Source organism: Pogoniulus pusillus, chromosome 2 (genome assembly GCF_015220805.1).
Source record: "Pogoniulus pusillus isolate bPogPus1 chromosome 2, bPogPus1.pri, whole genome shotgun sequence".
Classification (NCBI taxonomy): Eukaryota; Metazoa; Chordata; class Aves; order Piciformes; family Lybiidae; genus Pogoniulus; species Pogoniulus pusillus.
Window position 1 is genome coordinate 41,357,177 of NC_087265.1, and position 21,870 is coordinate 41,379,046.

Genomic DNA, 21,870 nt, shown 5'->3' on the forward strand with positions numbered 1-21,870 from the left:
ATGGAACAATCTGAATTCTACATTCAATTCCACCAGCTATTGTAGCTGATGTCTAAAATCTCCATGGTATGTTCATGAAGTTACATGTGAAGTTGTTTTGAATTTAGTTACAATAATAGTTCTGTTTTGTCCAACATTTTTGTTTGATGTTACAAAATTAAGTGAAGGCTCTGCATTCTCTGTGTTCTTGGAACTAAAAAAGGAAGATACCCCAGTGTTTGTTATTTGATTTCTTTGGTTTGTATTTCAGTTTGTTTAACTTCAGTGTTAGATATCTGCTCTGTTGGCAAAGGTTCTAACGTGGTTAGATTGTAAGTTGATAAAAACAGTAAAAAAAATTCCCTTGGCTAGTTGAGACATAAAGGTTCCCCCCCCAAGCTAGTTGAGACATAAAGGTAGAATTCAGAATCCTTATTATAATTGCTCAAACATTGTATTATTGAATACATCACCCCTTGTGCCACAAACTTGAGATGAATTAACTTTGTGAAGTACAGGCTGGATGTTAGGAGGAAGCTCTTCCCACAGAGAGTGATTTGCCATCGGAGTGGGCTGCCCAGGGAGGTGGTGGAGTCTCCATCCCTGGAGGTGTTCAAGAAAAGCCTGGCTGAGGCACTTAGTGCCATGATCTAGTTGACTGGATAGGGCTGGGTGCTAGGTTGGCCTGGATGATTTTGGAAGTCCCTTCCAACCTGGTTGATTCTATGATTCTGCAATTATAAAAGAGCTCTGCCTCAGAGGGCTGTATTATAGGGAATAAACAACTGCATTCTCTCTTGTTCTGTCTCTGTCCTCATTGCTTGTTCCTTTCTAGACTGTTTCTAGAGTGGACATCTTCCAGAGATGCTCAGATTGTCTTTGCTCTGTGCTGAAGATTTCCACTTGTAAAGCATCTTAATCTTTCTAGAAGAGAAAGAATAAATTGTTGACACCCACAAGTCATAACTCCTTTGTAGGCAGACAGAATTCACAGTTATAAAAACATGGTTTTGTGAAATCTGGAGCAGGATGCACAATCACACTAAGCTACAGCCTTCAGATATAGCCAAAATGCACAGAATTCAAGTGCAGCTGATGTATGAAGGTTCTTTTATAGACCATTGTGCTCTTAACACAGCTCTTCTGCATCTCAGTTACAAATCACAGAATTATGGAGGCTGGAATAGACCTCTGAGATCAAGTCAAGCCTATGACCCAACACCACTGCATTGACTAGACCATGTCACTGAGTGCCTCATCCAATCTTTTCTTAAATACCTCCAGGAACAACGACTCCAACACCTCCCTGGGCAGTCCATTCCAGTGTCACCCTTTCTGTGAGGAAGTCCTTTCAAACATCCAACTTAAGTTCTTTTTAAGTTACACTAAAGGATGCTTTAAGTCATCATAAATTGGGCAGATCTGGGATACTGTTTGCTAAGACTTTCTCCCCAGTTGTATATCTCTGTTACTGTATTAGTAACTTCTTTGACTATGAGCACACTGCATCAGATTAGAGAACCAGTTCATAATCCGAGTCCAGTATCCACACTTGGGCAGCTATTAATAGCAGACATTGAAGTAAAAGTGTAAGAACAAGATGAATATATAGTAATAGTTCTCTGCTGCTCTAGCCCAGCTTCTGAAAATTTGTGGTTCAGGGACTTCTGAGCAAAACTGTTATCTTTCCTATTTTTCCTGGCTTTTGATGGAGAGAGTTTTTGGGGTTTATTTAGTAGCTTTCTGAGAACACTTCCAAGCCCCCACGCAGACTTTGCTGTCTTCAGTGTAGTGGTTTGGGTGTTACCTGCCCCCCTCTCCCCACGCTTTGGAAATCACCCAGACTAGACTCAGCCAGTTCTAGGAATGGAATGAAGCTTCTTATTCACAGCTTAGCACAATATACAAGCAGATAGTTACAGTATATACAGTTAGATACAGAAAAATACAAGGTAAAAGGTAACACAGAATCACAACAGCCCTTCCAGAAACCTGAGTCCCCAGGAGGGGCTCCCATCTGCCCTTCCACCTTCTCCCACCCCTCTACCTTACCCCAGATGTTGCCTTGTGCCCCAAGGAAGAATAGAGGATTGGCCAGGGGGGTTAGGAAGCAAAGTGGATTAATCAGAGAGATGGTAGTTGAGGTTAGAGAGAAATGCAGCCCAGAGCTCAGGCGGTGCCCGAATGCCTTATCTGTGTTTTCACTCTTGTTCTTATACATCTCAGCAAGCCTATGAGGGAAGTAGACATCACCATTGTTTCCCTTTCACAGCCTGTAATCTAGTAGTTCTCACCTAAACATTCTAGCTAGGTTCAAACTAGCACATGCAGCTGCAGTGTAAGTCCCTGCCTTAACTAGATTTTGTAGGAAGCAGCATTCCTCTTTTGAAGGTTACATCTCAGAATTTCATTTTATGCTCCCTAGTATTTGTATTATGAGAAAGAGTGAACAATTGATCTTAATTTACCCATGCCCCCTTTACTGTCCTCCTCTATAGGTCTGTGAGACCTGGGCAATAGATTCAGGTTTTGTAACAAAGCTGTCCATACCTCTGTCATCTCTCATCTTTCTCTGCACCTTTCTCTTACTCTGTGATTGTCTTTAAGAGTTGATGGGATCAGGACTGCACATCCTGTTCAAGTGGGCCATGAGGTTTTCTTTCTTTATTCTCCAAACCTTTCTAAATGAGTTTTTGACCATTGTGGAACACTGGGCTCTGATGATTTTATAGAACTAGCTTTAGTAGCTCTACAGATCTTGTTCTGGAGCTGCAGCAGCTACAGACATAGCCTGGCACCGATTAAATGACCAAATATAGGACAGGACAAATAATAGCTTTTGCAGGCTTAACTGAGGCACTCAAACATTCTTAGTGCAATGCTGTGGAAGAGTTAACTGAGTTCAAAGTGAATATTCTGAATAGTTTTTCTTAAATAAGATATAAAAAGTTACTCTCACACAAAAAAACCTGTTCAGTTATTAAGGTTACTGGTGAGTTACTGCAAAATCTGCTTTCCTTTTATATAAGAAGCTGCATTTTGATCATCATCTGATGAGCTATTTTTGTCTACTTTTGTCCATTATTATGCAATTAATTTGCAGCATGACTTTAGACTACTTTTCATATCTGAGTTTGAAACAAAATAGGTTTAGTTTTCAGAAAACTCTTTTTTTTTCAGAATAGGGAAATAGAAAATGATAATTTAAATGTTGTTTTAAGTGTATGACTATGGTTAAATATGCAGAGCTGTCCCTCAAATAAAAATGATCTTCAGAGCTTAAGAAAGCCTATCATATTGCAGCAGTTCAGATGTTGGATAAACAAGAATGAAGCATAAACACAAATGAAAGCAGCATATCTGTACTCTAGCATTCCTAATACCTGTGTTTAATCATTAATGTGGTTTCTCAGACCCTTTTTTACAGTAATAAAAAAGAGCACAGCAGAATTCAGCATTGTTTACTAATTAATTGCTCAAAGAATGCCACTGATGGTTGCAACCCTGATGGTTAAAAAAAAAATTACTAATGATAAAATTATTGTAGGAATCTGTGTAGGTCCATATGTATCAGCAAGTGTCTGTGGCAGTGAATCATAGAATCAGTCAGGGTTGGAAGGGACCACAAGGATCACCTAGTTCTACTCCCCCTGCCATGGGTAGAGATATCCTACCCTAGAGCAGGCTGGCCAGAGCCTCATCCAGCCTGGCCTTAAACACCTCCAGGGATGGGGCCTCAACCTGGGCAACCCATTCCAGGCTCTCACCACTCTCATGCTGAACAACTTCCTCCTCACGTCCAGTCTGAATCTCCCCACTTCCAGTTTTGCTCCATTCCCCCTAGTCCTGTCACTCCCTGAGAGTCTAAAAAGTCCCTCCCCAGTTTTTTTGTAGGCCCCCTTCAGATACTGGATGACCACAAGAAAGTCACCTTGGTGCCTCCTCTTCTCCAGACTGAACAGCCCCAACTCCTTCAGTCTGTCTTCATCGCAGACCTGCTGCAGCCCTCTGATCATCCTCGTGGCCTTTCTCTGGACACACTCCAGCATCTCCATATCTCTCTTGTCATAGTGGCTCCAGAACTGGATGCAGTACTCCAGGTGGGGTCTCACCAGAGCACAGTAGAGGGGGAGAATCACCTTCCTCGACCTGCTGGCCACACTTCTCCTGATGCAGCCGAGGATCGGGTTGGCTTTCTGGGCTGCAAGTGCACACTGCTGGCTCATGTTGAGCTTCTCATCCAGCAGCACCCTCAAGTCCCTCTCCTCAGGGCTGCTCTCCAGCCAGTCACCGTCAAGCCTGGATTTGTGCTTGGCGTTGCCTTGACCCAGATGCAGGAGAAAGGAAAAAGATATAAAATACATTATAACATTAATTGTGTGTTCCAAACTGATGAAAAGAACTGAGAAGTCCTACTCGATTCCTAGAAGTATTAGATCTGCTTTTAAATTTGGTGAAAGTGTAGCATAGTGCTTCATGCTGGGACCTACAACAAATTTCAGTCACTATAAGACATGGTTTGCAATGTAGCCTTTCGTGATGGAGAGCTTGTTTAATAATTAGGATGAGGATAAAGAGGAAAGGGGTAGAGATTGTGCTAGTGGTAGGCGTTGAAGCGCGATGGTACTGCATGTTCTTTTGAGCAGATATCTGCTGTAGCACGTTTAGTTGGTTACCATGGTTTCCCTTCCTGCAAATTCTATTGTTGTGATACTGAGAATGAACAGAAATAAGGTTCTGCAGCATGATTAAAAACAAAGAAAAAAAAGGTAATAATGTTAGCTGTGATTATGAGTCATGTTTTCTTCATGTTTGGGGGTTAGGGCACGTTCCAGATTGTGGCATCAGGAGAGAATTCTTGAGGCTATGTGTTAAAAAATAGTAACCCTTAGTTTAACTGACCAGCTACATGTGTTGTGCAAGAAATGCATACATATGTTCTCTCTCCCTAAACTAGGAAATCTGGTTAAGCTGTCCACTGATAGTTTAAAAGGAAACATAATTGGTAGGCTGTTAGGGCATAACGCTGCAGATGAAGGTTTTTGTATTTCAGAGGACAATTGCTTTGGTAACCAAATGCTGTTTGTTTTCAGAGGACTCTTGGGCACACACATAGTCGCTTTGATAGCTGTGGGATTACTTCACACATGTAAAATTCAACATCTGCAAAAGGCTTCTCAAATTCAGAGGTGAAAACTGGGCACCTGCATTCTGCTGGAAGGCCTCGTTGTACAGGCTGGGGCATGTATTATCACACATGTGATAATGGCTGAATAATGAGGTGGTTGTTTTAAATTATGAATAGATCAAAACATGGTCATAGTTTATCCTGAATTCACAGATGATCTGGAAGTAGTCTGAAGGAGCCCAGCAAAACAGCAGCTGAGTGCATCCCTTCACTTTACCATGGTAACACTACTTTGATGTCATGCTAGTTGTTAGGGAAAAAATCAGAAAGGCCATTTTAAAGACTAAGCTTTTCAGATGATTCTGGCTGGCTGTTTTTTTTTTCACCTGGTTTGCAAATGCAGTGATTGGTAGTAGCAAAGGCTGAGTTCAGTTCTGAAATACTCACACAACATTCCCTGTTCACCAGTGAAAATCCTGGGACACTAAATAGACATAGCTACATATAGGCACACATGCACCAGCTTTAAAGCTTAGCTGGGTTAAATAAAATCGCTCCAAAATGGGATCAAACCTGTCTGTGAGATAAATACGTTTCAGTGTGACCCACTTTGATCAGTCTTCTTTATTTGGAATGAAACAGAAAAAAGTGCTCCTCCTTCTGTGGTCAGCTGAAGCTCTCAAGTAGGGACTTTTCCTTCTGTCTCAGGCTTAGCCTGTCGCACTTCCATAGGCACAGAATTCAGGTGGGCTTCAAAAATTGGTCACTTGGGTATCTGTGGCTTCTTTTAGATGAAAGAAACAGTTCACACTTAAAGGTATTTTAATAGGCTCACACAACAGGTATGCCAGCTAATATTCTGGGCTGCCCAGGGAGGTGGTGGAGTCACCATCCCTGCAGGTGTTCAAGAGAAGCCTGGCTGAGGCACTTAGTGCCATGGTCTAGTTGACTGGATAGGGCTGGGTGCTAGGTTGGACTGGATAATCTTGGAGGTCTCTTCCAACCTGCTTGATTCTATGATTCTTTTTTCTTTCTTGCACAGAGACAAATGTTTCTTTTATGGAGGCTTAAATTCTGCTGAAACTAAAGCTGTCATTCTGATGGCTGGCTATATCACACAAGCTACTGCTAGCTCCAGAGGACAGTGTGCTTGATATATTTTGGAGCTTGCTTTTCTCTTCTGAAATAAAACAATTTGCCTTCTATTTAAATTATCTTCCATGTAGAAGAAATTTCTTTTCCTATATGAAATTTCATACTTAATAATCATAGAATCAACCAGGTTGGAAGAGACCTCCAAGATCCCTCTATCATCCAGCCCTAGCCAGTCAACTAGACCATGGCACTAAGTGCCTCAGACAGGCTTTTCTTGAGCACCTCCAGGGATGGAGACTCCACCACCTCCCTGGGCAGCCCATTCCAATGCCAATCACTCTCTCTGGGAAGAACTTCCTCCTAACATCCAGCCTATACTTCCCCTGGCACAACTTGAGACTGTGTCCCCTTGTTGTGTTGCTGATTGCCTGGCAGAAGAGACCAACCCCCACCTGGCTACAGCCTCCTGTCCTCCTTTGTCAGTGTGGAAAGTTTAGCTGTCAGAAAACAATGTAGGTGTCCTGGATGTCATCTGCCTTATGTAAATGCACCTGAGCACAACTGAGGTGGCTTCATTTAAGTATTTAGAATAATAATAAATAGCTTCTAACATTAATGAGTAATTAACTGGCCACCTAGGCACTCCCACACACTAAAATCCTTTTTTCCTTATGGTTCATGTCTTCTTGCTGTGTTCCTGTTCTCCTTCCCTCCTCTTCCCATCTGTTGTTGTTGTCAGCTCTGTTTTCTTTTGGCTAGAATGTCTAATTTATCTTTGGCAATTTAGTTTGATGCAGTCTTTCTCCTCCTCATGTAAGTTCAGTGCTTCTCACAGGAATATTCTCTGCTCCGGTGATGTTGTGAACTTTTTGGTAACTTATCCAAGAGCTGTCTGTGCTCAGTGCTTATTGCTTATGTTCATTTTATGCCATGTCCTTCACCCTTGTCTGTAGCTCCTGCTGCACCACAAAGATCTACTGTAATTGCATGCTAACCAGAGGCACTGGGCTTGTGGTGAGGTGCTGTGGCGAAGCTCAGAAGATGTGAGCTCACTTTTTGCTTTCACGTATGACTCGAGTTGAGGCTTTTAAGTTTCTTTTGCCTTGTTTATCCATAGAAAAACATATTTTCCTTCCTGCATTCTCTCAGGTGCCTGTTCAGTACCAAAGTCCAGGATCTCTTGAAAATGGCCCAAACTAACTGAAAGTTGTATGCTATCCCTGATTACCACCAGCCACAGCTCCCAACCAGGAACCTGTGTTATACTGTGCTGGTTTTGTAGTGTATAATGTCTGTCTCCTTGGAAGCTTCTAGGCACTGTTAGAGTTGAAATAGTAGAAAGTCAAATTACAGTGTAATCAGTTGATAATTAAATTGTGTATATTTGTACATGTGGTGTATGTTATGTTCTCCTCCCCTCTTGTTTCCCCTGTCCAAAGGGTACAGATCTTTTGTCTTCTGCAGGAATTATTTGAATGCCCTTTTGCTAGGGCAAGAGGACGCAGTCTCAAGTTGTGCCAGGGGAGGCATAGGCTTGATATTAGGAGGAAGTTCTTCACAGAGAGAGTGATTGGCATTGGAATGGGCTGCCCAGGGAGGTGGTGGAGTTGCAGTCCCTGGAGGTGTTCAAGAAAAGCCTGGCTGAGGCACTTAGTGCCATGGTCTAGTTGACTGGATAGGGCTGGGTGCTAGGTTGGACTGGATGATCTTGGAGGTCTCTTCCAACCAGGTTGATTCTATGAAATGTGTTTTAATCACTAACTGCAGGAAGCCTGGAGGTTTCATCAGGTAGAGAAAGCATTAAAACACAGCCCAAAACATTACTATCTATTCTGATTTAGTCATAAAATACATTCCAGGGATTTATATCAACTCTAAATAGAATAGGACATACATGCAAAGTACTTAGAAGTAGTAATACATCTGTACAAGAGCTTCTTTGCAGATTATTTTCTAATCATCTATCACTGATAAAAAACATTGAGAGTCATCTTAAGAGCTGAGTCATCTTAAGAGCTGAGTCATCTTACTGCATATTAATAGCATACATGGTCCTTAATCAGCTGATACTTGTTCAGAGTTGGAGATGATGGAAATGAGTTCATAAAAGCTGTTAAAAGTAACATAAGACATTGACAGAAACCAAGACTTTTCTCACTGTTTTTTTAGACATGTGAAAGACACCATTTCAGGTACCAAGGGCTGATAACACTTCTGGTCTTGACTTTCTTTTTCAGCAGCTGCTACCTGCTGCTAATGCCCTAAGGCAGTTGTTTTACCGTGTGGTCCCTGACAGATCCACGGGAAAGTGTCATTGCTCTGATTCTCACTGCCTGCTCTTTCCAGCATGCTGTTTGCACAACATATTTTCTCTTTTGGATATGGAAGTCTGGACAGTGATGCAACTAAACAGTCTTCAGCCTCAATTGGGAGAGTATGGTGGGAAGCTGTTGTCAGTGATACAGCCACCAGCTCTGAACTTTTCACTTGATCCCAATTAGAGTGAATTGAAGGTCATGTCTGCATTGGCACTGGGTAGACTCTTTGCTGGGATTTGTTTTCTGTTCTGTAGGATGCCACACTTTTTCCCATGCACAACTAAACTGTCATGCAGTCAGACAGCCAGTGCTGCCCTTCCAAATGTCATAGGACTATACTCTGCCACCTTTCTTAGCTGTATCAGACAATGTGGGTCTGTTGTCTCCACTTGTCTAAAATGCACCCTTACTTTCCATCCCTACAGCATTTATTTCATTTATGCATGCCATGTTCCTGTAAACTACTGGTTAAGGTTTTGGAGATGATGGTGTTTGCCAGGCAGATAACCTGGGATGATTTCACAGTTTCTTGTTCATCCTCAGAAATGTATAATAATAATAATAGCCATACAGAATAACAAACAAATTAAATATATTTGTCAGAGCCAAGGACTGAGGCATTGAGTGCACCCTCAGCAAGTTTGCAGACAACACCAAGCTGTGTGGTGCAGCAGACATGCTACAGGCAGGGATGTCTTCAAGAGGGACCTGCACAGGCTGGAGAGGTGGGCACAAGCCAACCTCATGAGGTTCAACAGGACTAAGTGCAAGGTCCTGCATCTGGGTCGAGGCAATGCCAAGCACAAATCCAGGCTTGGCAGTGACTGGCTGGAGAGCAGTCCTGAGGAGAGGAACTTGAGGGTGCTGCTGGATAAGAAGCTCAACATGAGTCAGCAGTGTGCACTTGCAGCCCAGAAAGCCAACCAGATGCTCAGCTGCATCAGGAGAAGTGTGGCCAGCAGGTCGAGGGAGGTGATTCTCCCCCTCTACTGCGCTCTGGTGAGACCCCACCTGGAGTACTGCATCCAGTTCTGGAGCCACTATGACAAGAGAGATGTGGAGATGCTGGAGTGTGTCCAGAGAAGGGCCATGAGGATGATCAGAGGGCTGGACCAGCTCTTCTATGAGGACAGACTGAAAGAGTTGGGGCTGTTCAGTCTGAAGGACACTCCGAGGTGACCTTCTTGTGGCCTTCCAATATCTGAAGGGGGCCTACAAAAAAACTGGGGAGGGACTTTTTAGGCTCTCAGGTAGTGACAGGACTAGGGGGAATGGAGCAAAGCTGGAGGTGGGGAGATTCAGACTGGATGTGAGGAGGAAGTTGTTCAGCATGAGAGTGGTGAGAGCCTGGCATGAGTTGCTCAGGGAGGTGGTTGAGGCCCCCTATGCCTGGAGGTGTTTAAGGCCAGGCTGGATGAGGCTGTGGCCAGGCTGGTCTAGGGTAGAATGTCCCTGCCCATGGCAGGGGGGTTGGAACTAGATGATCCTTGTGGTCCCTTCCAACCCTGACTGATTCTTTGATTCCAAAAACCCCACAAACCAGGAAGAGCAAAGAGCTGCTCTAAAGAATAGGAGATCTTTAGGAGTAATTGCATAGAAGAGGTTTTGGCTACATGCAAGTGTTGTGTTTCTTTGACAAGGAAATGGGCCAAAAGGGGATCTGTGGAATCATTTTTCTTTCACATGAGCACAGCTTGATTAGGAGACATCTCTGATTGCAAGACTGCATACGTAGAGCTTTTTGTGGAATATCAAGACTACAGTCTTAAGTGTTGCTTGAGAGTTTTCAAAAGTTAAAGCTGAAATTCTGACACCTAATTTTAAGTGAGTCTTCTACATTCTGGCCACAAAGGGCATTACAACACTTTTTCTCCAAGGGGAGATTAAGTCCAAGTGATCTCGAGGCTCAGTGCATGAAGTTGCTTGAATCTAATGAGGACATGAGTGGCCCTGAGGGCTGTTAATTTTGTGGTTTAGTTGCAGCTACACATTTTAAATAATGTCTTTGTCTAGATACTGTTCTCATCATAAAACAGCCTGTGAAAGAGGTGAATAGCTACTGTACAGTTCTGTATGTGGATGGTAAGATCCATCTTCTTAGATGGTAAGAAAGTGGAAATGGGGTTTTGGTCCTTCTTCCTTTTGTCTCATCAGTGAATGCTGCATATAGATTAGGTGGCTGAGTCTGAAGCCTGTCTCTTTCATGCTATGATACCTAATTCAGCTCCTCAGTCCTTTATACTAAGCCACATTTGCTCTACCATTTAATACATTTTCCCACGTTGTTACCCACTCAGCCTCACTGGCAACCAAAAGGACTAGACAGTGATTGCTTTTCAGACAACCTGGAATATAAAAAGTCTTTTATCTGTAGCCCTGCTGCTTGCAAACAAATGCAGAATGAACACAATGAGGCTGTTTGACATGTCAGAGGTCTATTTCTTTTTCTTGGAAAAACATCTAATGTTCCTCTGTTTAAACCAAAAGCAAAACATACATTATCTGTGTCCTGCTTTCTATTCCTTAAACAAAAACCAGCTGGTACTAGTGCTTGCCTTTAGGAAGAGACCATCAGGAAGCTGGAATATCAAATCTTGGCTCAACTTAGTTGCTACAGTGATATATAATTAACCAGGCTGCAGTAATGATTCAGATAAGTAAATATTCTAGCTAATGGAAAAATGTAAACCATAATTTTAAGTAAGACTAATGATTAATTTTTAATTGATAATTTGTTGTTGGACATGTATGTTGGCATTTACATTGCAATTAGATCAAAATAGCATCATTGTGTGATCAGAAAGAAATGTTAATGAATTTGAAAGAAACAAAAAGGATTCTGAGACGTGTTATTGCTTGTACAGTCATTGTAAAAGGTTGGTGTTTTGTTGATTCATAGACATTTGGTTGTTTGGGATTTTTCCTCCATATTTCTAATAAGATTCTACTTGGGAAAAAATATTTCCACAAAATATATTCAATAAGAAATTGATATAGAGAAAAATTATTTGGAATGAATGGGAAATCCAATAAAGGCAAACCACTTCATGTTCACCTCTTGCAGCAGATATGCAAGCATCTTTTCCATGAGGATACTTATGCAGAGTAATTTGCTTATTAAATAGCTTTAAGTGGTAATAGTTAAATTATTCTAATGTATTTTAATGAAAAAAAAAAAGTTGACTGTACCTTTGGAAGGCCACACATGCCAAAAGAAACTGCTGTGCAGCTGCCCAGAGGCACACAGGAGGAAGTTTCAATCTGCAAGGTTGACAAGAGAAATGTTTAGGTGTAAGACACTGTTAAAGAATTAAAACTGTGGAATGTTTTCTATAAGATGCTGGTGTGCTGAAATGTGTGTCAGGAGCAGAGGGATAGAAGTTATGTACTTTTTGAAATCCTTTTCCTTGTGGTATCTTTCACACTTTATGTGCAGCAGATGTACAGCACAGGGGTGCTGCTCGGTAAAAGACAGCTGGAGTAGAACCATGCATCTACTCGCTTGTGTATGCCAAGGATTCATCTTCTAAAAACCTCTGGTCATTTCCTACATTTGGCCACCTTGTTCTTCAGAACTTTGTTCTAGACTCTGAAGGATGTTACTTAAGTCAAGACAATACGTATACTTAGTGATAAGCCTGAATAGCAGTTCTGTGCCTTACCTTCCCTTGATTAGTGTGATACTTTCTCTTCTAGAAAGCTAAAAGCAATGAGTGACCTTCAGCTTATTTAAAACTGCTATGAGTAGCAGCAGAGCACATGTAACTAACTGGAGTGGCAGTTCACCTGCTACATCTCTCAATAATAATAACTCGATTGCATATTGTCATTTAAGGCCCCTTTGATGGTTTGGGTGTTCCCCACCCCCCACTTTGGAAATCACCCAGACAAGACTCAGCTGGCTCTGGAAATTGAATGAAGCTTATTATTTACAGCTTAGCACAATATATCACAGTATCACAGTATCATCAGGGTTGGAAGAGACCTCACAGATCATCAAGTCCAACCCTTTACCACAGAGCTCAAGGCTAGACCATGGCACCAAGTGCCACGTCCAATCCTGCCTTGAACAGCTCCAGGGACGGCGACTCCACCACCTCCCCGGGCAGCCCATTCCAGTGTCCAGTGACTCTCTCAGTGAAGAACTTTCTCCTCACCTCCAGCCTAAATCTCCCCTGGCGCAGCTTGAGGCTGTGTCCTCTTGTTCTGGCGCTGGCCACCTGAGAGAAGAGAGCAACCTCCTCCTGGCCACAACCACCCCTCAGGTAGTTGTAGACAGCAATGAGGTCACCCCTGAGCCTCCTCTTCTCCAGGCTAAACAATCCCAGCTCCCTCAGCCTCTCCTCGTAGGGCTGTGCTCAAGGCCTCTCACCAGCCTTGTCGCAGATAGTTACAGTACATACAGTTAGATACAGAAATATACAAGGTAAAAGGTAATAAAGAAACACAACAGCCCTCCCAGAAACCTGAGTCCCCAGGGGGAGCTCACAACTGCCCCTTCACCTTCCCCCTACCCCTCTCAACCTTACCCCAGTCCCAAGGAAGAATGGAGGTTCAGCCAGGGGTTAGGAAGCAAAGTGGATTAATTAAAGAAATGGTAGAGAGGGAATGCAGCTCGGAGCTCCCCAGCAGAAGTGCTTAGTCTATGTTTTGATTCTTATTCTTATGCATCTCAGCAAGCCTATGAGCGAGGTAGACTTCAGCCTTGTTTTCCTTCCACAGCCTATAATCTACTTCTTCTCACCCAAACATTCTAGCTAGGCTCAAACTAGCACAGCCCCTTATTCTTCATTTTCAAATGTGGTTTTCCTGTCAAATTTTAACATCACAGTGCTTGTACATGCTCTATATATGTTATTCCCATTGACTCAAACAGAAGACAGTGAAGGTTCTTCACTTTGGCACTGCCAGGTGCTGAGGACTCTTGGCTTAGGTTGATTGCTCTAACTGTGCAGGCAATGCAGGGCGTACATCTTATGGCTGAAGCTTGTTTTCTGTACACTATGTTAAGCAGAAAGGTGCTCTGAAGAATGTATCTTAACATGTTCCTACACCTTCTGCAGTGACTTAGGGTGTTAGCTTTCTACGTTCTGAATGACTTGTGTTCATCTTGTGATGAAATTGGCATGGGGTAAATATGTTTTTCTTCCTGTCACTTTGTAATTTCTTGCTTTTCGGTTTGATTCAGTGAACTCTTAGGTTGTGTGACGTAGAAGTATGCATAGAAATACCAGTTCATTACCAGTAAAATGCCTAGGTAGTTCCTACACGTCATGTCCTCTTTTCTTACTGAGCAGAACATGAATTCCTGAGGGCTCCCACACCCCCCCCCTTTGAGCGTTATGTAAAAATAGCAGCTCTTGAAGTTACAGCCACTTTCAGATTGTTGATGGGGGGTGGGGAAGGTTTGGCATTTTGATTTGGAACACAAGAGAAAAAATAATACATCACAGAACAAGTGGGAGGTTTTTTTCTCATATTTACAGGAAGAATGCAATATTTCACCTGGGGAAAGCTATCAAATTATGCTTTCCTCTGTTTGCCATGGCCCTGTTGAAAAGGAGCCAGTTCATCAGAGCATCAGCGTTTACTTTGTTCCTTAAGATCTCCTATGAAGCATTTGATTGTAAGAAGCAAGCAATCCATCCTTTCAGACTTGGTTTTTAATATTTATTTGACAGGTCTGACCTCACAAGGGGTCCCAGTGCCCTGAGCAGCCACCTTTGCTGCTGACCAAGGAATAACACTGGAGTGAGCTGTGAAAGCAGCTTTTTGCCTCCGTCTTCTCCGCAGGAAATGCGTTGGTTGCTGCCAAGTGCAAACACTGGTGTGTTTTCACACATTTAGGTTGCTTTTAGGCAGAAAATTGTTGCAGATTCTAAGTGCAGGCTTTTAAAATGTACTCATATTCAGGTAAATTGGCATTCTTATGGTTGCTTTAAGAGCCTATATTGAAATCCTATTCCACACTGACCTCAGAGCAGCTAGCATCAGATAGCTTTTGTGTTATATATCCTGCATGTTACAAAGATTTGCTTGCAGATCAGAACTTAACAGGCATAGCACAGAAGGACTTTTGTACAAAGCTTAAAGAGTTAGTCTTTGGCCTTTGGCCAGGAATAAAGAATGCTTGCCCTTGTGCCATTTTGTCCTGTGCTGCTCCGATTTTGGCAACGGTTCTGCTTCAGTGTAATTGTTGGCACTGGAGCTTAACTGAACCCTGAATGGCCTCTTCCTGAAAGCAAGCTGGGGTGCAGAGGTCCGAGACACCACCAGAAGTCCATATTGATCAGCTGTAATAGAGGACTCTATTACAAGAGCTCTTCATATCAGAGCCAAGCAAACTGAGTACAGCAATGCAATCGTAAAGTACTGAAAAAAAAACTAAAGAGTATGAAGTAATATTTAGCTTTTTTTCGTGGGATAATAGGGAGGCTAAAAGAATAAGGAAACAAGCAGTTTCTTCTGGGGCAGTCACTGTTTTGGCTGTCTATCTGCATTTGCTTCCTATCTGTGCTAAGTGGCAGCTGAGTTTTTCAGCCTTGTGTGGACCAGACACAGAATCATAGTTACAGCTTGAAGTGATAAAGTGTTTTTTACTGTTTGCAAAGGCTTGCTTACTGTTCTTTAAAAAATACTCTCCCATTTCATTGAGGCAGATTTGGAAGTCAAACCAGAAACTTCAGACTCTACTACGATGGAAAGCACTTTGTTGGGGAGAAACGTTTTGAGTCCATCCATGACCTGGTGACAGATGGATTGATTACTCTTTATATTGAAACGAAGGCAGCTGAATACATTGCCAAGATGACAATAAATCCAATTTATGAACACATAGGATATACAACTTTAAACAGAGAGCCAGCACACAAAAAAAATATGCCAACCCTGAGAGATGAACATGATGGCAAAGATTCTACAGGAGAGGATGAGGTAGCAGAAAAGAGGGTAAGCAATTGTTAACCCACACTCTTTTTTCTGTTAGACTTTTGATTTTGTACTTCTAACTCTCACCCTCTACTATAAAGTGCTAAAGGTATCTATAGTGATGTAGTTTACATATTTAAGTACTGCATTAGAAGTAAAATGTAAGCTGCTTATAGGAGGTTTTTAATGGTAATTTTTGCACATTGTAGATTTCTCTGATTTGGAATGCAGTTACTTCTCATTGGGAAATGCTTTTCTTCAGGTATTTTTGCAGCTGTAGATGCTACCATAAGCCACTACCTTATTACAAAATGGCTAAGAATATTTAATCTTATGTCTTTACAGTGCATACAAAACCTGCCCTTTGGTCAAAACTTATATTTCTTAGTATTTCCCTCATTCTACAAATAAATTAATGCCATAATCTGTTCAATAGTCTGTATACAATGACACTAAAGTTGTCCACAATCTAAATAAGCCTGTTCGTTAAGTTAATAAAACATTAAAACATTTCACTTGGCTAAGTTCAGCCTGTCAGAAGCTGACAGAACTATTTTTGGTCTCAGCTAGGCTTATGAAGAAGGATTGCTCTCTTCAGAGAGCAGTATCAGCTGAGAACTGACTGTGGCTTGGATTATAGAAGAAAAACAAATCTTAGAACCAGTGAAAACAGAAATATTGAATAATGAACGAGACAGACACAGCAGCTGCCTGGAACTTCGTTTATGTGATGGAGTCTGAACGTATTGGAATTTACATTGTTTTGGTTTTATGTGAAAGTATTTAGTTTATTTATTGAAAAGCTGACATAAGAAAGTGATTTTGGCACGTGCATAGGTGTTCATGCATGTACAGTAGTCTCATGCTCCCCTATTTTTCACACTTTAGAATTATGTTAGGAGTGTCTAATATGTTTTTAGTTCTCAGAAGAAATTCTAACCTTAGTTGGGATCATCTCTTGTCTTTCCAACCAGAAATATGTCTGTGATTTCAGTTCCAGTGAAACTAACCTCCATACAGACTCCACAGAGACAGGTCATAGTTTTGGTCCTTCAAATCCTCCTTTAGTAGAGCCTGTCCTTCTGCAATGAATTTTCTCAGAAGCATCCAACTTAACCTATGAATCTTCACTCTTGCCAAATGATTTTGACAAAAGAAATGTTGGAGGGGGCTACTGAAGCTACCCGACCACATTAAATACCCAATTTGCTGCCTGTTAGCTACCAGTAGCTCCTGACCAGTGCTGACTGGCAGTCTGTTGTTTCAAAGGGATCTTTTGGCTTTGGTTGGCTTGGATTTATTTCTGACTCATTTAATCATAGACAGTGCGTTATAATGCGGAGCCTGAGTAAAAGCCTTCTGTAAGGGTTCTGGAAGTCACCACTTTGTGTTTCTTGGTAAAATGAACCATTCCTGCATTTAGCAGCTTTCAAGTGACAACAGAACACTGTTGTGTCACAGCAATTTTAGACTGGTGAATTTTTTTTTCGTAGCAAAGGCATTTTGGTTATTATTGCTGAAAAGTGTTGTTTTTTTCCATGGTGTTATGGCAGACATAAGGTATACACATTGTTTTGAAGCATCTTGTCTTCAAATAGCTCAATAACTATTACATGTTTCTCACAGATAGAAGTTTTAGGTGAAAAACCTTTAGAGAGGTGAATTGTGTAATTACAACACCCCGGTCCGTTTCTCTGGAAGTTATAAACAGCTGAAGTGGCTTCATCTGCAACATGGTTCAAAAGCAGTGGTGTTTTCTGGCTGGAAGCCCAGCTTTTGAACCTTCTCTCTATTTGTCTTGGAACCATGTCGATGTGAACACAGTGAGGCATGACGGTGCACTTAAATGTGGAGATTTCAGTTTAATTTCCAAGTCATTAGCCAGTTAGGGTTGCTACCTGTGGCTGCACAGGAAAGGTAGAGCATAATCTTTTTTACTGTGCAGTGGAGCAGAGGTGATATCTTTGCTGCCTTTACATCTGTCAGAGGTTTTGCTGGAAGGTGACACAGAGTACCCAGTGTTGCTTCTCCCAGCAAATCTCCAGGATGAATAAGGCATTCAAGCCTGTAACACCCCATCCCAGTAGCAACCTTAGCATTTGGAGTGAGCCTCAGCATTTAGCTAAGACTTGCTAAATCCTTTCTCCCTCCTCTGTATGTCACAGGATGTGGGGAGCATGGGAAGGGTGAGAAAGATGGTGGTGGCCTCAACAAATGCCTTAGGATAAGTGGTGGCTATGTGCAGTGTAGGAGTGGTGGAAAGAGGAGACTTTGGTGGGGTTTTCTAAGCATCTCTCACCACTTGTCTGAGGGGCACAACTACTTGCACGACCACTAAAGCTGTCACCTTGATAGCCTCTTAGAACTGTCTCATGTTCAGTGTGGTGAACATAACTGACTGACTGGAGGACTTTACAGGCAGGTAGCTGAATCCCATATGGCAGTTAACTTTGTTTTTAAAAAGATTGAAATAGCAACATATATACTTCCTTGACACATAATTTGCAGGAGGTATTTCTCTGACTTCTTTAAAAGCCTACCTACTATAAAAAGTTAACATGCTAGCAGCAAGGAACACAGGAGGAAGATTACATCTCCACTTAAACAGAAGACTCAGTGTCTCTCTTTGGTAAAATAATAATAATGAAATATATATGTCCTCTACTAAGTTGCTCAGAAGTCATTTGACCCTTTCTCTGCAGGCTTCTGCTTCTTATTGATATTTACTTTGAAACTTCAATTAGTAATAATGTAGTATCTGCCTTCTTGTGAATCATTTAACCAAGATGCAAAGAAGATTTCTTATAGGACGTTTATAAATAGGTCAGGTACTTTTTCTTTTGGTGAGAGGGATGGCAGAATGATTCCTGTTGTTCAGTATAAAAATTAAATCACTGAATCAATACAATTCTAACAATGCAAAGAAAATAGTTCAAGTTCCAAGGAGATCAAAAGAGCAAAATCTGGGTGCTGCAACAGTAGCCCTTTAGCCTCATTACATTATACATTATCTGCAGGTTACAGTAGCTGGTATTTAATGACTATTTATCATACTAATGATACTTCTTCAAGGCCTTTGTCACACCCTCCCTCCCCCCCAGTATCCTACTTGCCAAGTTGGAGAGATATGGATTTGATGGGTGAACCTTTCAGTGAATAAGGAATTGGCTGGATGGTGACATCCAGAGGGTAATGTTCAATTGCTTGAAGTCCAGATGGAGAGCAGTGACAAGTGATGTCCCTCAGGGCTCCATACTGGGTCCTGCACTGTTTAAGATTTTTTAGGTGAGGTGATTCAGCCATTTTGCTCTGGTGAGACCTCACCTGGAGTACTGTGTCCAGAGCTGAAGCCTTCAGTATAGGAAGGACATGGACTTGATAAAGTGGGTCCAGAGGAGGCCCACAAAAATGATCAGGGGCTTGGAGCACCTCTGCTATGAGGACAGGCTGAGGGAGTTGTGGGTGCTCAGCCTGGAGGAAAGGAGGCTCCAGGGAGACCTAATAACAACTTCCCAATATCTGAAGGGAGCCTACAAGAAAGATGGAGACTGTTTACAAAGGCCTGTAGTGATAGAACAAGTGGCAATGGCTTCAAGGTAGAGAAAAATAGATTTAGACTGGATGCTAGGAACCAGTTCTTTACCATGAGGATAGTGGAACATTGGAACAGATTGCCTTTAATCTGCTGGACACACTCTTCCTAATGCACCCCAGGATCCCATATTGGTCTTCCTGGCCACATTGCTGTGCCATAGTTAACTTATTATCCACCAGGACTCCCAGGTTCCTCTCCACAGGACTGCTTTCCAGCAGATCACCTCCCAGTCTCACTACTCATAAGTACTAAGCCCTCCAAGAGACAATATTTTGTGTTGTGACTTAAGATACAGTTTTTAATAGGAAAAGTATGAGAATATAATGCACTGCACAGCATGTGCTTCACTGCTTATGAGAAGGAATTTGATTGCTTACCATATACAAGTATAGATTAAAAATTAAAATCCCTGGTTAATGATTTTATTATTTTTATAACCTATGAAAGGATTAATAAATAGTCAGAGATAACTGGAGGAGTGGAAATGGAAAGCAGGAGAGTGATTGTCACACTCCAGTGCTTTAAACAGATATTTTAGCTGCCATGCTAAAAAGGCAGTGCTGGTTCCCAAAACAGTTGTTAAGAGCTCAGTTGTGCAGCCATTGCAGTCTGTATGTTAAGAGTCATTTGAAAGAATCCACCCCTGTGGATTCAGTCTGTATGGCCTAGTGTGGAAGTGGAAATAATGGCCAGTATCAGAAGATTTACTGTCCCTTTTCTGCCTTGAATCCTGGCACATCTCTGAATGTTCTCTGCTCTCAAAGGTAATTGTGGCTTTGTAGCAGGTAACTTGATTCAGTTAAATACCTCATAAAAATAGTAGCTGTCAGAGATTAGTAAATACCTGGCTATATGTATCAAAGTTCTTCTCAAAAGCCTTTCAAAACATGTTTGCTTTTTCCCATTTTGACATTTTTTTGAGACATTAAGAAGTTGTATGAGTGCTTTATGCAAGATTCAATAGTTGATATGAGAAAAATAATTAGATGTGAGTTATCCCATCTATTGGCATGAAATGCTGAAGTTAGGATAGTAACTGAATCATGTTTATTCATGTTTGGTGATAAGTGCTGTTTCTTCAAGAAACTTCAGTGATTACAAATCAATTAAAGAGCCCTTGTAGATTGTACTACATTCAGTTAAATTCCTACAGATGGAAAGAACTGAGAGGTTTGTGGCAGCAGTCACCCAACAAAAAGCACTCTTCTGTTCTCTTTTTAATGACCTTAGTCGTGATAGCATTTTTGGCTCTATAGTGAAAGCTGGTTGTCTGCAACCATGTACAAGGAGATCTGAAAATGTAAATCTGTGTCATTTTAGTAGCAAACATGCTTTTAAGCCTGCCTCTGAAGTCAATCCACATCACAAAGTTAATTGCAATCTCTGTACATTCCTAATGTATTCGTAACAGCCTCAACATACAAAAGCATGGATGTTTGCAGATGGAGCAGTCTCTTTCCAACCTTGAACTGACACTGATGTAAATGTCAGTGCTTCTTTTCTACTTCTGCTCTCAGTCAAACCTGTTAAGTCAGATCTGCTATAAGTTCTGCACAGAGAGAGTGATTTGCCACTGGAATGTGCTGCCCAGGGAGGTGGTGGAGTCACCATCCCTGGAGGTGTTCAAGAGAAGACTGGATGAGGCATTTAGTGCCATGGTCTAGTTGACTGGCTAGGGCTGGGTACTAGGTTGGCCTGGATGATCTTGGAGGTCTCTTCCAACCTGGTTGATTCTATGATTCACCAAGATTTACATTGTCTTCAGCGAAATGACACTAGAAAACGTAGCTAAGGAAGTTACAATAGGCTGCTGTAGAAGCATAAGCCCCCTTAGCATAGTCTGTGATGGAGGAAGGCCATTGAACACTGTTTGGTGCCAGTAATGCCAATGTTAGGACCAATAGGAACTAAAAAGAAGATGTGGTGTAAATATTCAAGGAAGAAAAGTGTACTTTGAGAGTGAACCTGGACGTTACATATTTCCATGAATTAATTTTAGACAAGCTGTAGCTGTAACAAGGAGAGCAAGAAAGCAATAATGTTTTTAAAAGTACAGCTAATAAATGTTTACCTTAAAGTACATTTAAATACACGTGAGACTGAGCACTGAAGAATCCCAGGGGTTAACTTGAGGAGATTGTCAACTCTTTTCTCACAAACACTCCTTTGCAGTCCCTGTGCGGGTGTCCATGACAATCACTCTCTAAGTTTAATGTAATTTATAAATAAAACACAGCTCTGTGGAAAGGGGGGGGAAAAAAACTATTTATTGCTTCTGAGTTTAGCCCATCTTTCAGCAGAGACTTCAAAGCACAGACAATTTTGCCAATACCAGTAAAGTTCCTAGGAGGATGAAAGACAAACCTGCCCTTTGGGTAGCCATCCCAGCATCAAACTGTGGAGAGATTGCCCCGTCTTTTCTCTTCTGCATCTTCCCTTTCTATGCATTAGCATTTATGTCAGTGGGGATCTAGTGTTATATATGTCATTACATATTGCAAATACAATATAAACTAAGGTTGCAAATGGTTGTGATGACTTCTTATAAGCATACAGATTTTTAGCTTAACTATAGGTTTATTAGAACACAAGGAACACAAGGCCTATGAGGAGAGGCTGAGGGAGCTGGAGGTGTTTAGCCTGGAGAAGAGGAGGCTCAGGGGGGACCTCATTGCTGTCTACAACTACCTGAAGGGAGGCTGTAGGCAGGTGGGGCTTGATCTCCTCTCCCAGACAACCAGCAACAGAATAAGGGGACACAGTCTCAAGTTGTGCCAGGGGAGGTCTAGGCTGGATGTTAGGAGGAAGTTCTTGCCAGAGAGAGTGAT

The 21,870-nt window shown here is 41.8% G+C and overlaps 1 protein-coding gene across 2 annotated transcripts in view; it reads left to right on the forward strand.

Annotated features, from left to right (window-relative positions):
- The window catches only part of CHN1 (chimerin 1), a 127,448-nt gene that overhangs the window by 43,491 nt on the left and 62,087 nt on the right, over positions 1-21,870 (forward strand). For both annotated transcript variants that reach the window (XM_064162298.1, XM_064162289.1), the window contains exon 7: positions 15,180-15,468. In XM_064162298.1, coding sequence (XP_064018368.1) covers positions 15,180-15,468 — 289 coding nt within the window. The remainder of the gene's footprint in view (positions 1-15,179; positions 15,469-21,870) is intronic.